Source organism: Colobus angolensis, unplaced genomic scaffold (genome assembly GCF_000951035.1).
Source record: "Colobus angolensis palliatus isolate OR3802 unplaced genomic scaffold, Cang.pa_1.0 Scaffold663, whole genome shotgun sequence".
NCBI classification, from domain to species: Eukaryota; Metazoa; Chordata; class Mammalia; order Primates; family Cercopithecidae; genus Colobus; species Colobus angolensis.
The window spans coordinates 316,928-332,792 of record NW_012120299.1 but is presented as its reverse complement, the minus strand read 5'-3'; the positions used below and the strand labels follow the sequence as shown (position 1 = coordinate 332,792).

Genomic DNA, 15,865 nt, shown 5'->3' with positions numbered 1-15,865 from the left:
GAGGGCTGGGTGAGGCCGGCGGACCGTGTGTGGAGGAGGGGGCCGCTGAGTGTGTCCGGGTCTCTGCGGTTTGAGAGGGGTTGTGTGTGTTGAGGGTGGCCCCAGCCTGGAGCTAAGAGCCCAAATTCAGGCCCTGGCAAGATGGCAGGGGCCCGGGAGGAGTGGCAAGTGAGGGCGAATCATCTTGTATTGAGAGACAATGGAAGAGGGTAGCTTCCCCCTCCTCCAGGATCGGGGAGGCACTGGACCCTGGAGAGAGGACCCAGGGCTGGTCTGCGGGTGCAGCCTCATCCCAAGACACCATGGCAGCCCACACAGAGCCACCGCATGCATCACCAGTTCTCCAGCAGGCAGCTCATGCCCTTAGAGTACACACCCCTAGTATCTGTGCATCACAACACTCCGTCCGATGGTGGCCCTGCTCCTACACACACCAGGTACACTAAACCCAGATACCAAGCCCTGGGTTGTCCCAGGATGCTGGTCCCACCATCACCTGGGCAAGCCACTTCCCTCACCACCCCGTCCCCACCCCCTGCAGCAGCTGCCACCACTACCTGCCCCATCCTGTAAGCAGGAAGTCAGCCATGCAGGTGTTTGGCCTGCAGAAGGTATATTAGAAATGGGGAAACTGAGGCATGGGGAGAAGTGGTCATCCCAGGGTCCACAGAGAAAATGTTGGGCAAGCTAGGGCCAGAGCCCTTCTTCCTCTCTACCCTCCTCCACCTCCTCCAACGCTGGATTCAGCAGGCTGGAAAAATGGAGCTGTCTAGACCAGCGCAAGGCAGGCTGGCAGGTTGTGGTCTGGGGCCCTGTTTGGGTCTGCTGCCAGGCTCATCAGCCAGCCTTCCTTCTGGATCTTCCCTAGCTGGCATCTGTGGCAAACAGCAGAGCAGCACTGAATCAGCCAGGCACCCAGAGGCAGGGATCTCAATCTGGGATGCCGTCTGGAGCCCAAGACACCAGTTGGGCATTTTAGTTGGGAAAGGAGGAAAGAAGGGTCCTCAGAGACCAGCTAGGTCACCTCTTTCTGTCTCAGAGGTTGGGATTTGAGGTCCAGCCAGGGGCCTATCCTGCTCCATAACCTGCAAGGACCCTGCAGCTGTGACCCACGGACTCGCCTGCCTGGTCCAACTTCCTGTGCTTGGGATCCACGCACATAGCATATTACCTATGGATTGGAGAAGGCCCACATGGGGTCTAGAGGCCCCTCCTGGCTGTGGCTGCCATATCAGCTCTCAATCTCTCCTCTAAAGAGACCCTCTGGGCCAGACACCGTGGCTCACGCCTGTAATCCCAACACTTTGGGAGCCCAAGGTGGGCAGATCACCTGAAGTCAGGAGTTCGAGACCAGCCTGATCAACATGGAGAAACCCCATCTCTACTAAAAATACAAAATTAGCTGGGCATGGTGGCGCATGCCTGTAATCCCACCTACTCAGGAGGCTGAGGCAGGAGAGTTGCTTGAACCTGGGAGACAGAGGTTGCAGTGAGCTGACATCGCACATTGCACTCCAGCTTGGGCAACAGGAGCAAAACTCAGTCTCAAAAAAAAAAAAAAAAAAAGAGAGAGAGAGACCCTCTGAAAGAGTGTTCAGCCCCACACCAGTCCTGTGGGAGTAGACAGGAGGAGAAAGTGGAGGAGTGAGGCAGGAAGGCCAGGGCAGGTCTGTGCAGGCGGTGGGGTGAGGGATGGGTAGGAGAGGGGGCTGAAGGCCTGAATCCTGGCAGGAGTGGTGGGGAGAGAGAAGGGATGACTAGGTGAGCTGGGGGAGAGAGGAGGACAGAAGAGTGTTAGGGGGTTCCAGGGCTTCTGGCCCCAGTGCCTGGGAAGATGGGCATGGAGGCGCCCTACACTGAACCGGGGCATGGGGCATGGGTGGTGAGGCCGGCTTCAGGGTAGCATGCCTTTGAGACATCTGAGAGAGAGGTCTGCCCCCAAGGGAAGGATCCAGACCTGTCCGCAAACAGATGCTGGCAGCAGCTCAGGAAAACTAAGGGATAGGTGGGAAGGCAAAGGGTCTGAAGGGAATACTGGGGCCAGGGGAATTTGAGGGATCATAAGAAAAGCAAACCCCCGTCCATAAGAGGAGAGACCCCAAAGAATTCCACTGATAAGCCCTAAGCCCAGAGAAGGCAGTGTCATAGCCTAACACTTCACCTCGAGGGAACTGGTCTAAGGGTTCTGGAATTCACTTATCACTTCCCTGACGGCTCCCATGTCCCTCCCCTCTACTTATCCAAAGGGTCCACAAAGGCCGAGTGGCTCACACCTGTAATCCCAGCACTTTGGGAGGATCACTTGAGCCCAGGAGTTTGAGACCAGCCTGGACAACATAGTGAGATCCCATCTCTACAAAAACATTTTTTTAATTAGCTAAGCATAGTAGTGCCTGTCTGTAGCCCCAGCTCCTCAGGAGGCTGAGGTGGGAGGATCCCTTGAGGAGGCAGAGGTTACAATGAGCCGAGATCACACCACTGGACTCTAGCCTGGGTGACAGAGCAAGACCCTGTCTCAAAAAATAAATAAGGAAAAATGAAAGGGTTCGCCCGCCACTGGACAGGTGGCTCATGGTCGCCTGTGGGGAGAATACAGCCAGCCTTAGGGAGGAGATGGAGACAGGAAGGGGCATAACCAGCATCTGGCTGGCTGGGGTGGGGCCTGGAGATGGGAGACCCGACTGGCTCACTCAGCTTTCTCTTCACCACTCACAGGACCTGGGCCTTGAGGGGTCCCTCCTTACTGACATCCTCTACAGAGATGTGGCCTTGCTCAACCTGGTCGACCCTATCTCCCATGACCTGCTTGTGAACCTGGCCCGGGACCTGCAGTGCCCCAAGAAGGTGAGGCTGGCAGGCATGGGCCCTGGGCTGGGCACTGTGGTGGACAGGGGCCAGCAGAGCCCAGGGCTATGGGCTGGGAAGCTAGGTCCTTCTGTGGCTTGCTGTGTGGCCTTAGGCAAGTCACAGTCCCTGTCTGAGACCTGCTGCCAGCATCAGTATATTAGGCTGCCCACCAGCTAGAGCAAGTGTGAGCTGTGCTTTGCAGGACCCTCAGAGTCCTGGGCAGACCCGTTTTCTGTGTGGCAGCACTGTGTGCCAGGCCTGGGGACCCGGGCAGGGGAGACTAGCTGGGCAGAAGTCATATGGGGACCCTGTGGGACACAAACTGTTCTGAGAAATCCACTAACGGAACCAAACTCCCAGTCTCTGAGTTCCTGGGCCAGAAGAGAGCCGCCCTTGGCTAGAACCCCCTTCTGTCCACCAGTCTGCATCCTGTACAGACACCCTTGGGGACAGGGGCTCATTGCTTCTACCCACAACAGCTGGGGTCATAAGCAAGGCCCTCCTCATTGCTGGGCTGGAGTTTGCCACCTGCAGCCTCTACCCCACGGCTGCCCAGAACCCCACTCTGACAGCACCTGCAGATGTCCTGCCATGAGCATCGAGCCTGCCATGAGGCTGCCATGTGACCAGCCACTGTCCCCGGACTCCTAGTCACAGTGAGTCCCGCACCAAAACAAGGGTATCCGCTATGGGCCCTGCCAGCTCTGAATGCCCAGGTCTCTGCATAGTCAGCCCCTAGGACTCTGAGCCTAGCCCACAGCCATCACAGGAATGGCCAGGGCTTGCAGCTGCTGTGTGTGCCGCCTGCTGCTGGGGCTGTTCACAGAGGGACTGGAGAAAGGATGCAGTGGAGCATGCTCAGTGCCAGCTTTGTGGGCCGCGCACCCTGGATTCCGCCCTGAGCTGGGCCTCTGCAGGAGCCCAGTTAGGACTAAGAGAGAGCCAGGCCGTGGTGCTGTAGAACATTACATCCCCCAGCCCTGTCAGCCCAGACCCAGACCCCATGGGGCAGTCTCGCTTGGAGAGTGAGAGGAAGAAGAACATGCTGACCTGGCTTGTTCCTACTCCCTGGGATTGGCGTCAGTGGAGCGGGCTCCCTCAAGGGGCCTGGTCTGGCCTCCTCCCCCGTGGCAAGTCCCAGAGGGGTGCTGAGGGTGGGCAGGCAGCTGGCTGATAGCCTGAGACGCTGGCCCTGGGCCTGAGGACAGGGAACAAGGGCCCATTGTCTGGGCTTCCTCCCGCCGGGCACTGCGGGACTGGACCAGCCTGTCCAGCTCCCAGAGGGCAGCCTCCCCTGGCTCTGTGCCAGGCTACAGCCGGGTTGGGGGGTGGGAGTGGGAGGCCCTGGTGGGCAGCTTGGTGATGCATGGTGCACGGCTGTACTGACACACACACTTGGCTGCCCAGGCCCCTCTCCCCAAGGCCCTGAGGTGGGCAGGAGGGGCTCAGGTTCACCATGGTGACACTGCCCTCCCACAGGACTACGAGCTCTGGAAGTCCTCGGAGAAGATCTGCCGACAGCTCATCTACCACCTCACCCCTCACTCGAAGCAGCAGCAAGTGTCCAGCCTCCGCCAGAGGAAGACCCAGAGCTGGTAAGGGGAGCCCAGCCACTGCCCCCATCACTGCTGCTCTAAGGTCCCTTCTCAGGCTGCACTCTCAACAAGAGGCTGGTGCTGAAATCCCACCTGGTGAGGCCCTCACCTGGTCCGCATGAGGGCCCTACCCTGGAAGTCAGCCTGACCTGTGGCAGCAGATGCTTCCCAAGCCAAGCTGCGCCCTCTGAGTGACCCATTTGCCATTTCCCATGGGACGGTCCTGCCTCCTGCCATTCACACGTCCCTCAATCCCTGGCCTCTTACAAGACCTGGACACCCCAGCCCTCCACCCAACAGCTGAGGTGACGTCAGAAGGCATCTTCAGCCAAGACTTCCCAACAGGTTTTGGGGGAGGCAGATTCTGGATAGTGAATCTCATTTTAGAGGGAAGGAAACTGAGGTTCAGAGAAGTGGCATGCTTAAGGCCACACTCTACCCTGATTTTCCTGTACCTTGTTGGGAATTCTTTGCCACTGTCAGGCTGCCTAAAGCTGAGGCCTCTGTGGCTGCCCAATACCTCCCTCTGCCATGGGTCCCTCTTAGACACTCCATCCTGGAGTGACTCCATCCATGGAGCTTCACACACAGGCTCAGCCCAGAGCTGGCCACAGGCACCCAGGCCCAAGGGCCTGAACTGCTGCCGGGAGCTTACCTTAGCAGGCCTCCCCTGTCTGCCCTCCCACCTTGGGCCTAACAGGCCATGCTGAGCTTGGACCGCACAAGGTTGTTCCCTACCATGGCAGGTGGGGGTCCTGAGGGTGTGCTTACTGCTGTCAGTCCCCCAAAAGGCCTGTCCACCTAGTTGGCTCTGTTCAGATAACTGGGGAGAGACCTAGAGGGTTGGTGGGGGCGGGGAGGCGGTCCTTCTCAGTCTCTGAACTTCCCTTCTGAGAAAACACAGGGAGCCCTCCCCCAGGGCAGGTCCCCAGCCTGCACACCCAGGACCTCCCCTCCCACTACCCTGGGCCTATCCCTCTCTAGCCCTGGTGCCCTGTACAGCCTAATAGCCATCCCTTTGTAGAAGAATTTCTCCCTACCCTAAAAGAATCGACCTCAGAAGTGGCACAGGGCAAAAAACATGTGGGCTCAAGAGTCAGAGCATCTCAGTTTGGGGACCTGGTTCCCCACCTAGTGGTGTGTGGCCATGGAAGAGTTACTTCACCTATCTGAAAAATAAGTGAGATGTCAATGTAACAAGTGTGGAGATGCTGGACACACAGTGAGATTTCAAATAATAGTTCATGAAGATAGAGCTTTACTGTGTGTGTATTTAATTCTCACAACAACCATGTCCCATTTTCACTAAAGGGGAAACAGAGGCTCTGAGCATTGCCCATGGCCACCCACTTAGGAAGTGACAGTTTGGGCCAGGCTTGGTGTCTCACGCCTGTAATCCCACCACTTTGGGAGGCTGAGGCGGTCGGATCACCTGAGGTCAGGAGTTCAAGACCAGCCTGACAAACATGGAGAAACCCCATCTCTACTAAAAATACAAAATTAGCCAGGCATGGTGGTGCATGCCTGTAATCCCAGCTACTCAGGAGGCTGAGGCAGGAGAATTGTTTCAACCCAGGAGGCAGAGGTTGCAGTGAACCGAGATCGCGCCATTGCGCTTCAGCCTGGGCAACAAGAGTAAAACTGTCTCAAAAAAAAAAAAAAAAAAAAAGAAAGAAAGTAAGTGACAGTTTGAACCTGGCTTTGCCAGACCACAGGCCTGGGCTTTTCCTGACAGGTAACTGTCTGTGGTCAGTGGGGGGACTGCCTGGTTGCCTAGTCCATCCCCGCCTGCCACCCTCCCATAGCCTCAAGAGCAGCCTCCAGAAGACTCCACTGGCAGAGGAAACTGTGGATCTCTCGGGCATCCCGCTGTCGGTACGGGACGTGCAGCACATCACACACTACCTGAGCAGCCACGGTGCTGCGCTGGCGGTGCTGGACCTGAGCTTCACAGGGCTGAGTGATGAGCTGCTGCACCTGCTGCTGCCCAGCCTGTGGGCGCTGCCCCGCCTCACCCAGCTCCTGCTCAACGGCAACCGGCTGACGCGGGCTGCTGCCCGCAAGCTCACCGATGCCATCAAGGACACCACCAAGTTCCCTGCACTGGCCTGGGTAGACCTGGGCAACAACGTGGATGTGGCTTCCCTGCCCCAGCCCCTGCTGGTCGGCCTGCGCCGGCGGCTGAGCCAGCGCACCTCACTCCCCACCATCTACGAGGGCCTGGACCTTGAGTCTGAGGGCGGTGCAGCCAGAATCACCACCCTTGCCTCAACCTGGGACTCCACAGCTGCTGGGCTGGGACCTGAGCCCCAGGTCTGCTGCGCCAGGTGACCCACCACCCACCTGGCTCATTGCTACTGATTTGTGATGCTCTCAAGCACATTGTAGTGGGCCATGAAGGTTGAGGAGGACTCACAGGCCCCCAGAGATCCAGTGCAAATGCTCAGCCTGAGATTAAGGGGACAGAAGGAGAATGGACTCATAGGAGGCCAGGCCAGCTCCGGCTAGAGGCTCAGCCTTCCCTCAGTGGGAGGAGCCCCAACACCCATAGTGTGGACTCCGCAATAAAGAGTGACACCCGCCTCTGCTTTTCTGAATCACCAACCTCAGGGTCACTGAGCAACAGCCCTGCTGCTGGGGTGGGGAGAAAGGGTGGCTGTGTCTGTCCAAAAGGGAGGGACAAAGGTCACACCGACCTTCCCCCAGGTGTTCCTTGGGGAAGTCCCCCATGGAGTCTAAGATGTGAGGGTCCTGGGTCCATCCCTGTGGGCTGGGGAGTTAAAGGGCCTCCAGGGAGCAGGCCCTCACAGCTGGGCAGGGCTTGGGCTCCTTGAGAAGGGGAGCTGTGAAGGAGTGGGTTGGGAGCCCCAGGAGGAGTAAAGCTTTACATGGAGCCCCACAGCAAGCTCACATCTGAGCCCAGGCTGCCAGCTTGCCACCAGAGCCCTCTGGACTGGGGACAAGGCTGCACAGACCAGAGGCAGGGGCCACAGTGACTAAGTGGGAGGATTTGGTGCCTGCTTCCCACAGGGTACAGTGTTGCCTGCCACCCCCCAGTACCCAACCCTAGGCTTGTTGTACTTGGTGAAGGGCAGCTCTGTGGGGTTAGGAGACACAGCAGGCCACAAAGTGCTTGTGTGTTCCCTCTAGGCCTTGGGGGTCCCCAAGTAGGAGAGCATGCGGGGTTGGAGGTGGGCATAGCCAGCAGCAGGGGGCCTTAGTCCTAGGGCTGTCCCTGGCAGGGGGAACTGTATCCATTCCTCCCCAAGCACCATCAGGGTGGGCTCCCAACCAGAAGCCTGATGCCACAGTCACCCTCAGTCCTGTGTGAGGAGTTACAGTTCAGCCCAACCAGGAGACAGGCAGGGCAGGCGGGAAAGGAATTTAGAGATGTCCGGGGGCATACTGAGGTCCAGAGTAGGGAAATCATGTGCTGAGCCAGGAGGTAAGGTCAGGGGGCAGTAGGCCCCTACTAGATGAGGAGAAACTCAGCAGCAGAGGGAGGCTCCAAGGCTAAGGAGGAGGCAGGGGTCCTCCTGGGCCTACACACCCCAACCCACCAGCTCTGACTTTTCCTCACAGCCACGGCCCACAGAGGACTGTGAGCGGCGTATCCATCCCCCGTGGTGCACAGATTCCAGCACATTCCCAGACTGGCTGGATGCATAATAGTTTCTCAGGAAAGAAGGAGATGGCCAAGGAGGGTGTGGACGGGACAGTGTTGGGTCCCAGGACTGGGATGGAGGCAGTGAGGAAAAGGATCTTCCTTAGGCCTCACTGATCTCACTGCTTTAGGTGGACTTTTCACCCAAAGGCTTTGGAGAGACTGGAGATGTCGCGGTTCAGCCCAGCTCTGCTCCTGACTTGCGTGGGACCTGGCCAGGCCTTTCCCTTTTTGGGGTTTCTGCTCCCTCCCTTCTGTTAAATAGGACTTTCAGCTCTCAGCACTCCATCCTGGGGTCCAGCCCCCTCCCAGCTCTCCTTGTTTTAGGGACTGGCCCTGCCCAGCAGTTCAGAAGCCATAGAGGCGTTTCCCTATGCCCCTACTCTGGAACAGGGGGATCAGGCTCCCCAGAGTGAGGCAAAATGGGGTAGATGGTGGGAGGGGCCAGCGGAGAGGATTATGAGAAAATGAAAGCTTAAACCAACATGCACTTATTCTGTGAGCAATCTATTATTTAAATCAAAACTATGAGAGTCGGTCCTGGGCCAGGCAGGCTGCTAAACCTGTCACATAAGCAGACATCTGAGCTCTCCCTGAAACTCCTGTTGGAGAAATACCAAGCTCTCTGGTCCCTTGTGCCTTGCTTTCTGCCCACCACTGGCCCTAAGCCAGCCCACAAACCCTCCACTGTCACTGAGAGATTCCTACCAGGATAGTGTGCGAGGACCTGAGCTGGTGTCCCAGGCAAGTTCTGCGGGAATCCAGGCAGCGGCAGATGGTTTCAGTCTCTGCCTCTTGGACAGAAGCACATGATGCAGTAGCGAAGCCAGAGCCTGAAATGGATCAAGTGGGGAAGGTTGGCCTCACTGCCATGCAGGTGTTCACAGCTTTCATGGAGCCTTCACGACCACCAGCAAGGCCGTCCAGGGCAGGGCCACCAAGTTCCAGGAAGTGGCAGCTTGTGGCTCATGCAGCCTGGTGAGGCAGAAAGCTCTGGCCAGGACAGCTCCAGCCAAGCTCTAAACAGAGGAGGAAGCAGGTAGGCTGTACTAAGGCCGGTCCTCACACAGGCCTAGTCTAGGAGGCAGACAGGCCTGGCCTTGGTCCCAGCCTGTCACTTGCTGGTGATGTGGTCCTCTCAGAGCCTGTTCCCTCATCTTGGGAACAAGGTACACCAAGCCTCCCATTATCCCACTGGAGTAAAGATGACGTAAGTTTTGGAAAGTGTCTACCACATTGAGGGGAGGAGGGCAGGCACTCTTCAATGTCAGCAGGGCCTCCACCCAGGGCTCTCCGGGTAGCAATGGCAGGAACCCAAACCTTTGGGACTAGGCCAGAGATGAAGCCATTTTTTAATTCAACAAGCACTTCCATAGCCTCCCTTGGGCTAGGTACTGTTCTGATGGCCTTATACTCCTTTAATTCTCTTCTCATTTGAAGAAGGTAGGTGCTCTGTTTTCCAGGTAAGTCGAATGAGGCAGAAAAAGGTTAAGAAAGGGGACTTGTCAGTCGGGTGGCATGGCTCAGGACTGTAATACCAGCACTTTGGGAGGCCAAGCCACTGGATCACCTGAGGTCAGAAGTTCAAGACCAGGCTGGCCAACATGGCGAAACCCCACTGTACTAAAAATAGAAGAAAAAAAAATTAACCAGGCATGTTGGTGAGCACCTGTAATCCCAACTACTTGGGAGGATGAGGCAGGAGAATTGCTTGAACCTGGGGGTGGAGGTGGCAGTGAGCTGAGATCGCGCCATTGCACTACAGCCTGGGTGACAGAGCGAGACTCTGTCTCTAAAAAGAATAAAAAGGGGATTTCTTGTCCAACTTCAAAGAGCCAGAAACCAGAGGATGTAACCAGGATGAAAGCCCAGGTGGCCTGGTGTCAGTCTGTGACATTAATGCCTGCATGCTGCTCCCTCACCTGCAGCCATCTCAGGGACTGTCACTGAGGCTGCTCAGCCCCAGGATTCACCTACATGAGCAAGCCCCTTCCAAAGAGGCCATTTGAAGCAGGAGAACCATCATGGTCCTTCTGTAGGGAACAGACCTCTAGCCTCATTGTCCCTGGAGCAAAGCCAGTCAGGACCTCCCTGGACCTCACTTTCCTGATATGCAGCTAGTTGGTGGAAGGAGCCATGATGATTTAGGCTTTGCCCTCCCACAGGATTGTAAGAGACTAGCGAGGAGTGGGTTTGGAAGTACTTCCCAGGCTGAGCAAAACCCAAAAACCCAGCCGGCCTAGGCCCAGGGGTGTGGCATCCATACCCAGCTCTTACAGTCTGCCTTCAGCTCCCTGGGACTGAGACTGCTCACACCTCAGCCTGCCTTGCAGGGATGCTGAGAACATCGAAAGCAAGTATGTAGAAAAGATACTGTACTCCACAGGCCCAATGTGACCAAGACTCCGGAACTTCTTTTCTGTCCTACAAGGGAGGATATTTGAGTGCAAATAAGGTGCTTTAGGACATGAGACTGCAGGAAAGGTCAGCCTCTGCAGACGGTCTTCATCTCGAGAATCCAGAGTATTGGGCAACTGATCCTAGCTGCTGCTATCAACCCAGCATGGAGGTTTTTCTCTGGGACCTGGGAAAAAAGGAAAATGCACTTCTTCCACTTACAGCTAGCTGCCAATCACCCATGAAAACTAGTATTTTCTTTTCCAACTATGCACTACACACACACACACACACACACACACATATATATATATATAATTTATTTTATTTTTTTTGATACTCTCACTCTGTTGCCCAGGCTGGCACGATTTCCGCTCACTGCAACCTCCACCCCGCCAGGTTCAAGGCATTCTCCTGCCTTAGGCGCCCAAGTAGGTGGGACTACAGGAGCCTGCCACCATGCCTGGCTAATTTTTGTATTTTTGGTAGAGACAGGGTTTCACCATATTAGCCAGGCTGGTCTTGAACTCCTGACCTTGTGATCTGCCCACCTTGGCTTCCCAGAGTGCTGGGATTACAGGTGTGAGCCACTGCACTCGGGGTTTTTTTTTTTTTTTTTTTTTTTTTGAGATGGGAGTCTCCCTCTGTCACTCAAGCTGGAGTGCAGTGGCACGATCTTGGCTCCCTGCAAACTCCACCTCCCAGGTTCATGCCATTCTCCTGCTTCAGCCTCCCATGTAGCTGGGACTACAGGTGCCTGCCACCACGCTCGGCTAATTTTTTGTATTTTTAGTAGAGACAGTGTTTCACTGTGTTAGCCAGGATGTTCTCGATCTCCCGACCTCGTGATCCACCGGCCTCAGCCTCCCAAAGTGCTAGGATTACAGGTGTGAGCCACCGCACCCAGCCTCAGCTTGTTTTTTAAAAATATTTTATTTTTTAAAATAACCCTTGAGGTATAATTGAAACACAAAAAGTGGACATTCCAAGCATTACACAAGATTAAAATGTGCAATATGATACATTTTGCACATGTATGCATCTATAAAGCCACTAACACAATCATGATAGTAAATGTACCTGTCAACCCCAAAAGTTTCCTCATGACTCTTGGTAATCCCTCCCTCCCGCCTCTCCATGCCCACCGCCATCCAAAAGCAACCATTGATCTGCTTTGTTTTTACATTTGCATTTTCTAGATTTTGGGATATGTGCAATCATTTAAGAGATATATATATATTTTTTTTTGAGGTGAAGTCTCACTTTGTCACCCACACTGGAGTGCAGTCTCAGCTCACTGCAACCTCCCCCTCTGAGATTCAAGCAGTTATCCTGCCTCAGCCTCCCAGGTATCTGAGACTACAGACGCATGCCACCAAGCCCAGCTAATTTTTGTATTTTTAGTAGAGATGAGGTATCAACATGTTGGCCACATTGGTCTTGAACTCCTGACCTCAAGTGATCTGCCCGCCTCAGCCTCCCAAAGTGCTGGGATTACAGGCATGAGCCATTGCACCCAGCAGATGTACTCTTTTCTATATGGCTTTTCACTTAGCATAATTATTTTGAGACTCATTCAGTAGTTCCAGTAGTTCCTTTTTATTACCGAGTATTCCACTGGATGGTGTGTCACAATTTATCCATTCATCTGCTGATGGACGTTTGAGTTGTTTCCAGTTTTTGGCTATTACAAATAAAGCTGCTATGAAAATTCATGCATAAGTTTTTACATGGACATATATTTGCTTTTCTCTTGGGTAAATACCTAGGAGTGGAATGCGGGATCATAAGGTAGATCTATTTTTAATGTTTTAAGAAACCATCAAACTGTTTTCCAAAGTGGTGGTGCAGTTTTACATCCCCATCAGCAGTGTTTGGGAGTTCTTGTTGCTTTACATCTTCAACAGCACATAGCATGGTGAGTTTTTTAAACATTAGCCATTCTTCTGGGTGTGTAGCAGTATCTCTCTGGCTTTAATTTGGCATTTCCCTAATGACTAATGATGTTGAACATCTTTTCATGTGCATGTTTACCATCTGTATCTTCTCAACTCTGTTCACATTTTTTCCCCATGTTTTATTATTGAGCTTTGCGAATTATTTATTTTTTGAGACAGAGTTTTGCTCTTGTTGCCCAGGCTGGAGTGCAATGAAGCAGTCTCGGCTCACTGCAACCTCCGCCTCCTGGCTTCAAGTGATTCTCCTGCCTCAGCCTTTCCGAGTAGCTGGGGTTACAGGCATGCACCATCACGCCAGACTAATTTTGTATTTTTAGTAGAGACGGGATTTCTTCATGTTGCCGGTCTCAAACTCCTGACCTCAGGTGATCTGGCCACCTCGGCCTCCCAAAATGCTGGGATTACAGGCGTGAGCCATGGTGCCCAGTTGCAAATTCTTTATATATTCTGGATAGACGTTTTTTATTAGACTTACCTTTGCCAAAATTTTGTGGTTACTGGTCTTTTGTCTTAACAGTGTCTTTGGAAAGTAGTTTTTTATTTTGGTGGTCTAATATATGTTTCGTCTTTCATGGATGGTACTTTGGTATTATATCTACATTTTTGCTTAACCCAAGGTTTAGGGTTATATTTTTTCTAGAAGTTTTATAGTTTTAGTTTTAAGGTTGATGATCCATTTGGAATTAATTTTTTTGTATGGCATGAGGTATAGACCCAAGTTTTGGGGGATTTTTGCATATGGATATCCAATTGTTCTGGCACCATTTGTTGAAAATGCTATCCTTGGCCGGGCGCGGTGGCTCAAGCCTGTAATCCCAGCACTTTGGGAGGCCGAGACGGGCGGATCACGAGGTCAGGAGATCGAGACCATCCTGGCTAACACGGTGAAACCACGTCTCTACTAAAAATACAAAAACTAGCCGGGCGAGGTGGCGGGCGCCTGTAGTCCCAGCTACTCCGGAGGCTGAGGCAGGAGAATGGCATAAACCCGGGAGGCGGAGCTTGCAGTGAGCTGAGATCCGGCCACTGCACTCCAGTCAGGGCGACAGAGCGAGACTCCGCCTCAAAAAAAAAAAAAAAAAAAAAAAAAGAAAATGCTATCCTTTCTCCAGTACATTACCTTTGTGCCTTTGAAAAAACTCATTTTGTATACGTGTGGATTTGTTTTCAGACTCTTTCTCTGTTCCTTTGATCTATTTGCTTAACTTGATGAAATACCACGCTGTTTTGATGAGTACAGCTCTATAATAATTCTTGAAATCAGGGAATCTTCTTTTAAAATCTGCTTACCTTTTAAAATATAGTTATAACTTTTAATGTCCTTCTTTGCTAATGCTAACATCTGTGTAGTTTTGGATCTCTTGATTAATCTCATTATGTGCTGTGCTTTCCTGCATCTTTGTATGCCTCGTAATCTCTGACCGGATGCCAGACATAGTGAATTTTACTGTGTAGGGTACTGGACATTTTTATATTCCTATAAATCTTTTTGAGTCTTATTCTCAGATATATTTAACTGGTTCGAAAAAACAGTTTGATGTTTTAATGTGCTGTTTTTATGACTTGTTAGGCAGGTCTGGGTGCTGTCTTGGGCTAATTATTCCTCATTTACCAGGCAAGACCTTCCTGGATATTTGTATTAATCATGCCTTTTGTTTTCTGTTTTATGTTGCTTTGGTATCTTGGGCCTTGCTAATCCTGGAGGCTGCTCCTCCTAGGGTTAGCTAATTCCTAGAGATAACAACTTGCTGGCAGCGTCTTTCATATACAAACCAATCCAAAATCCATACCCCCAACTGCCTCCTTTATCTAATTCTCATACACTTAAGCCAGTATTTCTTTTGCCCTCAATCACCTCAGGGTGAGGTACTTGACAAGAGACCACTTATAAACCAGTTGAAAATTATTCAGACTATCCAATCCTAAACTTGCTCAAACTTGCCTACTCTGCCTCACTCATGCCTTCATGAGAAAACTACAATAAAGGCTCTGGATCTTGCTCTACCATTGCTCTTTCAGCCTCCTGACTCAGGCTGGTGTTTCCCCATATGGCCCATGTAACGTGGTTTGCCCCCTTCTTTGAAAACTGTAATACATTCTTTCAAGGAAGCTGTCTCCGGGTCTTACTATACCTGATTAAAACAAAATCAGATATGGTACATCTTAAAACAACACTGTACTCCATATCCTGTGAATTTTTTGTCTGGTAGGAAAAGGTTTCTTCTCAGCCGAGCATGATACCAAGCACTGTTCCTATTCTTTATGGGTCTTCCCCAGCCTGTTAACTTCCTCACATTGGTGTGCTGATCAGTATTCTGCTGAATATTCAAAAGGGACCCGCTGCAGATCTCTTGGGTTCTCCATGCGACTTTCTTCTCTGGTATTCTGTCTTATAATTCTAGCTGCCTTGGTGGCTTCTCTGAACTCTTAGCTCTCATTTCTCAATGCAGGCAGGCTGGTAGGTCAGCTTCAGTCCCCTTCCCTGTGCCACAGCTTGGAGACTCTTGTAAGGCAGTGAGCTGGGACAATTGTACAACTCCACTTATTTATTTCTCCTTTCCCAGGGATTATTCTCCTTCAATGTCTGATGTCTTGAAAACCATTGTTTCATATTATTTTGTGTGTGTTTTTTCAGGCACAATGATAAATCAATTACTTTCATCTTGGCTAGTGGCAGAAAAACTCCTGTATGCTTTATTTTGATAGTTTTTTAAGGTTATGGTTCTACCAGTATAGAAGCTGGGATAGTACCAATTAATCAAGTGAGTCCACATCCACCCTTGTACAGATAACCAACCAGAGGCTGGGAGAGGTGGTCACGGTGGCACTCAGAACCAGAATTCATGTTTTTGCTTTATCTTTTTCTTTTTGAGATGGAGTCTTCCTCTGTCACCCAGGCTGGAGTACAGTGGCACAATCTCGGCTCACTGTAAGCTCCGCCTCCTGGGTTAAAGCAATTCTCTGCCGCAGCCTCCTGAGTAACTGGGATTACAGGCACCCGCCCCCACACCTGGTTAATTTTTGTATTTTTAGTAGAGACAGGGTTTCATCATCTTGGCCAGGCTGGTCTTGAACTCCTAACCTCGTGATCCACCTGCCTCAGCTTCCCAAAGTGCTGGGATTACAGGCGTCAGTCACCGTGCCCTGCCCAGAATTCATGTTAAATATGGGTCTAATTACCTTTATGACATCATCCTTTAGTCTATACCTTCTTTAAATTCGAGTTCTTTTTTTTTTCTTTTTGAGACAGAGTCCCGCTCTGTTGCCCAGGCTGGAGTGCAGTGGTGCAATCTTGGCTCACTGCAACCTCCACCTCCTGGGTTTAAGCAATTCTCCTGCCTCAGCCTCCCCAGTAACTGAGATTATAGGCATGTGCCACCGCACCCGGCTAATTTTTGGTTTTT

General features: G+C 52.3%; 2 protein-coding genes across 3 annotated transcripts in view; one reads left to right on the top strand and one right to left on the bottom strand.

Moving 5' to 3' along the window:
- The window catches only part of SNRPD3 (small nuclear ribonucleoprotein D3 polypeptide 18kDa), a 56,313-nt gene that overhangs the window by 16,874 nt on the left and 23,574 nt on the right, over window positions 1-15,865 (bottom strand). The window contains exon 5 of one of the 2 annotated variants that reach the window (XR_001000029.1): window positions 8,815-8,939. The gene's annotated coding sequence lies outside the window, so the exon portion shown is untranslated. Of the gene's footprint in view, window positions 1-8,814; window positions 8,940-10,569; window positions 10,691-15,865 lie in introns of those variants that run through there. The other variant, XM_011925947.1, reaches the window with a different exon arrangement.
- Window positions 290-7,025, top strand: LRRC75B (leucine rich repeat containing 75B). Its single transcript, XM_011925944.1, has 4 exons — window positions 290-437; window positions 2,716-2,844; window positions 4,327-4,442; window positions 6,248-7,025. The coding sequence occupies exons 1-4, from the start codon at window positions 303-305 to the stop codon at window positions 6,771-6,773; spliced, it is 906 nt and encodes a 301-aa protein (XP_011781334.1). The 5' UTR covers window positions 290-302; the 3' UTR covers window positions 6,774-7,025.